At 37.7% G+C, this 7,493-nt stretch overlaps 1 protein-coding gene across 3 annotated transcripts; it reads right to left on the bottom strand.

Moving 5' to 3' along the window:
• Positions 1-1,540: 1,540 nt before the first annotated feature.
• On the bottom strand, positions 1,541-5,030 carry UBQLN2 (ubiquilin 2). Of its 3 annotated transcripts, XM_021719329.1 has the most exons (3): positions 3,384-5,030; positions 3,169-3,299; positions 1,541-3,072 (listed from the first exon to the last, which is right to left on the bottom strand). In XM_021719329.1, the coding sequence occupies exons 1-3, from the start codon at positions 4,598-4,600 to the stop codon at positions 2,729-2,731; spliced, it is 1,692 nt and encodes a 563-aa protein (XP_021575004.1). In that variant the 5' UTR covers positions 4,601-5,030; the 3' UTR covers positions 1,541-2,728. The 3 variants fall into 3 exon arrangements, with proteins under 3 accessions (XP_021575004.1, XP_021575003.1, XP_021575005.1); XM_021719328.1 differs by having other exon boundaries at positions 3,169-5,030; XM_021719330.1 differs by having other exon boundaries at positions 1,541-2,908; positions 3,245-5,030.
• Between the last annotated feature and the right edge of the window lie 2,463 nt (positions 5,031-7,493).

Raw genomic sequence — 7,493 nt, 5'->3', positions numbered from 1 at the left:
GAAATAATAAAATATATTGAAAAGTAGATAAATATTTGGCAAAGTTAATTAGGAAATTTACCTGCTAACCTGTCTGAACCAAGTCTCTGAGAATATCCAGTTTCTCCTATGGCTATTGATTCATTGCTATTTTCTATGCCTCCAGTTTTACTATTTATTTCCATATAAAATCATCCATAACACTAAAATTCTTAAATGTATCATGGCAAACTTTGTCTTTGGGATTATCTCAAACACCCAGCATCATACAGCAATAAAATAATAAATCACCATTTCCTATTTCCTAAGTTGGTATTTTGAGGAAAAGTGATAGGTCAAATGTTATTAGGTGTGTTTAAAATTAAAAAAAAAAAGGTCCTTTACTCAAATAAGTTTGGGAAATTCTGAGTTAGACAAAGTTAAATAGTTTAAAAAATTTTTTAAACTGAAGAATCTACTCATTTTTTTAAAAAAGTATACTAGCCAACATTTACTGCACAATGAGTCTCCAAGAGGAATTACAGTATACAGCATTTTGCAAACTTATTTGCCTGTGTCTCAGAGAATTTTTCCCCCCCTACAAAACACAAATTGGAATTGCTGCAGCAAACATATTCTGGTTAAAATGAGTAACAAGACAAAAATGCCACTGCCACCTTTATTATTTAGCACTGTTATGAAAATGTTTAACCCGTGCAATTAGAAACTATGTTATAAATTTGGAAAAGAAGAAAAACATATAACACCATTAACAGAACTGCTTACCTGGAAAAACTCAAAAGGACCAATTGAATATCTCTGAAATTAATAGATTTCAATAAATTACTAATTTAAAATAATCTATAAAAATAAATTATTCTCCTATATAGCAAAAATGACCACATAGGTAACAAATAGGTAAAAGCTTATCCATTAGTAGTGTTAACATGTTCCCTCCATATCTGTATTACCTAGGAATACATTTATTACAAATTATACAGGATTTAAGTAAACAAAACTCTCTTGAAGAACATAAAAGTTTTTTTTAAAATGAGGCAACATGTCATGTTTCTGGAAAGCAATGCAATTCTGTAGTTCTTACCGTCAATATCAACTTAAGACACTCCCAACAAAATTCCCAATTCATTTTTTGGGGAAAACCTATTAACTGTAAAGTTCATCTGGTAACATAAGCATGTCAGAATCGTCAGAAAATTATAAAAAATAAAAATTAAAAAGATCAAGAGGCGATCTAACCTTAACACATATGAAATCATATTACTAAGTCAATAACTATAGGCTGGTTTACTAAGGCTACAATGTTCAGTGGAACTAGAAAATCCAAACATGGAATAAAGTTTTTATGTGTAACGTTTCAAATGTGGAGGAAAAAGATAATCATTGGCAAAAAAGTCAGAATACCTAAATTCATACATCATAATAATTTCAGACAGGATTTAAAAATATTTAAATAAAACCATTAAAGTCAGAGAAATGTAGGAAACGATTTATATAATCTTTGGGTGGAATAACCCTTCTAAACAAAATCCTAGGGCCAGAAGGCAAAAAGAAAAAGATGTAACCATTTTTAAATTTTTTATTTTTTTTAATCATTTTTAATGCATTTTTCCCTGTGCACAAGAGAAATAATTGATAAAGTCAAATGATACACTTTCCTTTATACATAGCAGTTAAAAGTAATGCAAACATCACATGACACTTTCAGTGAAAGTTACATTTCCAATTACAAATCAAAATGCATATTAGGGTATCTTCATGGGAAAAGTTGAGAAGGAAGTCTTAGGTAAAAAGCACTTTCCTGGCATTACTACACTGATCCTTCAGACTGCACAAAGATTATGGTAATATACAGTCAATCTGCAAAATTTTGACACAATGTTACACTGTAAATTTTCTGTACAATTAAATGTATACTTAGAGATACCAGGATAAACATTTCTACTATATTTTAACTGAACTTGCCTAGCCAACATTTTCACTGAGAAGTTTATCAAAGATGCTGTAAGATTCCACAAAATTGTGAGACATACCTAGCTGCACAAACGTTTCTTGTATTCTTTCTCATTTTGGTTACACATATTATGCTCAGATTCTATTTTGATATTTTAGATGCACAGTTCCAATTGTGCTTACTGTACTGTGTACAAATATAGCAAAAGTGATCAATGAATGGTATAAATCTTACAGCATTTTGCTAGCAAAAATACATGCCAAAATCACAATAAGCAATATTGTACCACAAATTAGAGAGCTTCAAATAATCTGTTTCTGTTTTTAATATCTTCATTCTACATTAAATTACTATCATAGGCTAATGTTTAAAATGCAAATAAATTGGACACCTGTAGGACAAAACTTGTTCACCCAACTGTGAAGGCTGATACCTGTTTCCAAAAATCACAATAAATGCAGAATAAAGAGAAGTGCTTACATGCAACACCTTTGAGTGAAACAGCATTGGTTCCTACCATTCAAAACAGAGAAAGAAAATAAAAGGAAAAAAAGTAAGGAAAGAAGAAAAAAACATAACAAAAAGAGAGGTGGGGGGGAGAGGGATGGAGGGAGGGAGAGAGAAAGGGAAGAGCCAGGAGGGAGGGACTCCACCTTAAAATGCATCATATTAGATTTATAACTAGGCAGATTTAAAAGAATCAAAATGAAAGTAAAGCACAAATTTATGCATGTGTTTAAAGATTTAAGAGCCATTATCAAAAATAAGATACATTTTTTTCAAGGTACAGAAATGTAATTACGATGGCTGGGAGGCCAGCAGCCTCTCAATGGCTGCATTGATGTCACCTCCTGTTGCTATTAGGGCCTGCAAGTTTGCTTCGCGGTTTAAGAACCCCATTGCGTTGAGCTGTTCCAGTTGTTGCTGAAATCTGACTTCTGGATTCGGCAGCTGTGGAGTATTTGCTCCAGCCAGAGCCTGCACCATTTGGTGAATGAACTGCTGGTTAGGTCCAGATTCTGATGTTGGACTTGTAGTTTCACTGGGTGCAGAGCTGGACATGGTGGGCCCAGTTGGGCCACCAGAGCCGGTAGAGCCAGGGGGACCTGCAGGGCCAGTAGGTCCTATGGGCCCAATGGGGCCTATGGGGGTAAAAGGAACTATAGGGCCTATGGGGCCTATGGGAGTGACTGGGCCTACAGGGCCTATGGGGGTTCCCAGTACTCCCACCCCCACACCTGGAGTGAAGCTTGGAATGAGGCCGGGAGCTTCAGTGGCTAATGTCTGTAGCCCCTGCTGGATCTGCATCAAAGCTTGCATTGCTCTTGGATTTGACATGGCTGATAGTGTGTCTGGATTCTGCATCTGCTGCAGGAAAGCCGGGAGCTGTGGACGCATCTGCTCTTGCAGCTGAGGATTTGTTGTAAACAGCGGGCTATTCAGCATCATCTGTGCAGCCAAATCTGGATTCTGGCTCAGGGACTGCATCATACTTCTCATGTAGGGTGCAGACAGCATATTCTGAATCAGTTGCGGGTTTTCAGTTATCTGTTGCAGCAGGCTCTGCATTCCTGGGGTACTGAATATGCTGGCAACATAATTAGCTGCAGCCATAGTGTTCCCAGTAGCATTACTGGAGCTATTGCCAGACCCACTGCCACTGCTCGTCGTCGTGCTGGTGGTTGCAGAACTCTGGGTAGCCGGCGGTGGTGCCCATGGATTGGGCAGTGGATCTCGATTTTCTGTGCGAGAAGGCTGCGTACCTTCCCCAGAGGAGGAACTGCTACCCACCGATGCAAACGGATTACCCCCAAACTGCTCTTGTGCAGCATTCAGCATAGGTTCTTGAATGTCAGTGTACATGCGCCTTAAAGCATTATAGCCACCTGGGATGCTTTCGAGATTGCTAAGGGCCAGGTCTTGATTTCTCATCATCTCTTGCATCATGGCAGGATTCCTGGCAATTTCGAGGGTTTGCCTCATTATATCTGGATTGTTGAGCAGGTGACTGATTTCTGGGTTTCTCTGAATCAATTGTTGCATCTGTGGATTGGCCATAATGAGCTGCCTCATCAGATCGGGATTCGAAAGCATGCTCTGAACAAAGGGATTTTCCATGATTTGGATCATCATCTCAGGGCTGGCCAAGAGTTGCTGCTGCATCTGGCTCTGGAGCTCAGAGAAGCTGGTTGAGCTCAAGCCCAGGCTGCTAAGGCCTGCAAGTCCTCCCAGGCTCCCCAACCCAAACGGGCTATTTGTGGAAATAGGTGTGGAGTTACTCCTGGGAGTAGAGGCCGAGGTAGTATTAGTTCCCGCGGCACTGCTAGGCAGCGTGGACTGGCCCTGAGATCGGTTCTGTATTTTGATGACAAGGTGAACAGTCAGTCCATCATGGACGCCGTGCTGAATCAAGGTATCCTGATCTTTTAAGATTTTTCCGGCAAAAATCAGCACTAGGTGATCGATATGGGATTTGAAGCGTTTTGAAATCGCTTCCTTAAAATGCCGGACCAAGCTATTCTCGGGCACCGCGAACTCCTCTTTCTCTTTGGGGGTCTTCACAGTGACTTTGATGATTTTGGGCTCAGCCGGGGCAGCGGCCGAGCCTTGGGCCGCAGCAGGGCCACGGGAGGGGCGCGGGGGGCCGCTGCTCTCGCCGTTCTCAGCCATGGCGGCCGCGGTGACGCAGGCGGACAGGGAAGACGCGGGCGGGCAAGAGAGAGAGCGAGGAAAGGAGGAAGGAAGGAGGCGCCGCCGCAGCGGGCTGGCCGAGCCGGGCGGGGAGCGCAGAGCACGGTACCTCTGTGATGAAGGCTGCGGTTTCCTGGTCCTCCGGTGGAGAAAGGGCTGGGCGTAGGCCGCGGGCTGAGATCTCTGCGTTCAGGTCTCTGGGCCTCCTCCGCCGCCGCCTTGTGATCCGACCGCGCGCACGCCCAGCAACTCCCGCAGCCGCTCCGCCCGCTCCTCCCCGCCTCTTCCCCTCCCCCAGCTTCGGTTTCTCCTCCCCGCCCCCTCTGCTGACGCGGCGCCAGGCCCAGATTGATAGAGATTTGGCTTGGCTAAAATTAAAAACTTCTTCACTGAAAAGAAAAGACAGAGAGACAGAGGCAGTAAAAGATGAAAAATGAATAATAAAGAACTCTGACAAAGCAAAAAGAAAAGAGGAACACCTCCGAAAGGGGAAGGGGAAAAGACAGGGCAGGAACGTGCATTTTACAAAAGGAGTGCTAATGGCCAGTAAACATAAAAAAGATGATTGTTCTCACTAGAAATCAAAGAAATTGAATTTCAAAAATGAGACTCTACTTTTGGCTTATCATATTGACAAGGATGAAAAATCATGATAAACCCTGTTGAGAGGGAGCTGAGAACGCTCTCTCGCTAGTTGAAGTATGAATTGTTATAATCATAGGGCAATTTGAAAGTACATATCAACATTTTAATTGTTTTCCCTTTGTTTAGAAATGCCTTATCTTATCTAGGTACTTCACCTAAGAAAATAATCAGATAAGGATGCAAAAATATATATGTTTAAAATGTATATACACTGTAGCATTTAAAAATATTAAATATTTCTAAATTTTTTAAATGCCTGTTTACATGTCAAGCCTATTATGATATTACAAGAAAATAATATGCACTATGTTTGAAAAATGGATGGTCAATGTATATGCTATAAATTATCTTTAAAGGTATACATGAAATAAACTGTACTTATAGGAAAATCATAGAATAATTTCACTTTTGTCTTTACGTACAGTTAGAAACTATGCAAGCATGTATGTTTCAATATGAAAATATACAAATAAATATATTATTATTTTAAAACTAATTTCTGAACAGTGTGTTGTATATGTGAAATGTATGTTTATGTATAACAAATCTGGAAGGCTATACACCAATATGTTAATGACTCTCATTACTGAGTGCTGAAATTTTGAATAATTCTTATTTTTCTGTTTTTATAAGATTTTGAATTTTCTGAGTTTTTTATAAATATGCAGAAATATATTTTGGGGAAGAGTATAGTTAAAAATTGACAGGGATGCAATAGTAGTGACAGCCATTTACATATTTACTTAGTTTCAGTACAGACTAAGTAAGATCAACAAAAGTGTGGCACTGCTAAGCAATAGAACTTGAAAAACAGAAGAAATAATTTCAAATGCTTTTATTATTTGTAACTCTTGTTTAGACCACACAGAAAATTATTTTCCCCCTCCAAGTGTTCAGAGAACATTTAGTAGCACGTCAAAGTCATTAGGTCACAAATACCTTAATAAATCTCAAGATAAGAAAAAAATGCAGGTATGTGATATCCATCAAAAGGGGAATAGACTAATATAGTATGATTAATATGATTAATGAAATGCAGAGGTAGAAGAATGAGCTAGCTGTTAACATGTATAGATCTCAAAAGCCTAATTAATTAGCATATGCCAAGCAGTGCTCTAATAGTGTTTGTAGAAGCATTCATATGTATATGTGAAATATTCTATTAGAAATATGCCAGACTTGCACCCAGAGGAGGAGAAAATGAAATACAGGATAATGGTTAAAGGAAACTTAAATTAAGTCTGTAAAAATTTTTTTAATCTTTAAAATGGTGACAAACATAGTAAAATATCAGCAATAGTTGATTCTAGGTGGTGGAAATATGAATATTTATTATAATGCTGTTGTATTTTCTCAAAAAATAAAGAAAAAAGAAAATATTATAGGTCATCTTTCATTTCAATAGAATAAAGCTAGATATTAATAAGAAAATGTGAACAACAAAAACCCCAACCATTTGAAAATTAAAACAAAACTGCATGCTTTTAGGACATATGCAAATCAAAGTTTTTATTAGAGTAAATTGACAAAAATGATGATAGAGAACATATATAGCAATAATTATGCTAGGATTACTCTGTGTGTGATCTGAAAGCCTGGTTAAGAATACAGATTTCTAGGTGCCACCCCAAACCTATTGCATAAACCAAGCACAGGAAGCTGCTTTTTTATCAAAGTTCAGTTTAATATTTGATTTGTGGAGTATTAGATGTATGAACTCAGAGTCAAATTTATATACTCAAAAATCTTAAATACCAAATAACAAAGACTGAAAAAAATAAATTAGACATCAAATAAAGAGGACAACAGAAAAAATAGGAAAATGGGATGCTGGCTAAAAAATGATAAAAGCAGATGTTAATGAATTCACAAACAGAAAAAGTAAGATATATTAAGTAAATCTAAGAAGTTGCTTGAAGAAACGATCCAAATACATAAACCATTATTAGTTGGTGATTCTCTTAGCTTAAAAAGCTCTTGTTGAAGCCTCTTACAAGCACATGCATTTCTTTCTCTTTCTTAATCTTATAAATCATGCAATTTTGACAGTTTATTCCAAAATATATCAATTTTAATGTTTTAAGTTACTTACAATGAAATAAAGTTAACATTCCAGTAGTTGAACACACATGCTTTCATTAACGAGAAGCACAGCATTAATTAGCTGATATTTAAAGAAAAAGCAGCCACACAAATACATAAAAACTAGTATTGTGTGACTACATTT

This window comes from Carlito syrichta, unplaced genomic scaffold, assembly GCF_000164805.1.
Source record: "Carlito syrichta isolate Samal-C Ts95f unplaced genomic scaffold, Tarsius_syrichta-2.0.1 Scaffold314410, whole genome shotgun sequence".
NCBI lineage: Eukaryota > Metazoa > Chordata > Mammalia > Primates > Tarsiidae > Carlito > Carlito syrichta.
Note: the sequence above shows the minus strand (reverse complement) of the source record. Positions and strands in the feature narration are given on the sequence as shown.

What these genes read in the sequence shown, in the direction of transcription:
- UBQLN2 (XM_021719328.1), bottom strand. Translation starts at nt 4,600, where the DNA reads ATGGCTGAGAACGGCGAGAGCAGCGGCCCCCCGCGCCCCTCCCGTGGC. An exon ending in CATTCCAAGCTTCACTCCAG is followed by an intron (nt 3,073 to 3,168) that starts GTGTGGGGGTGG and finishes TTACCCCCATAG; the next exon opens with GCCCCATTGGGCCCATAGGA.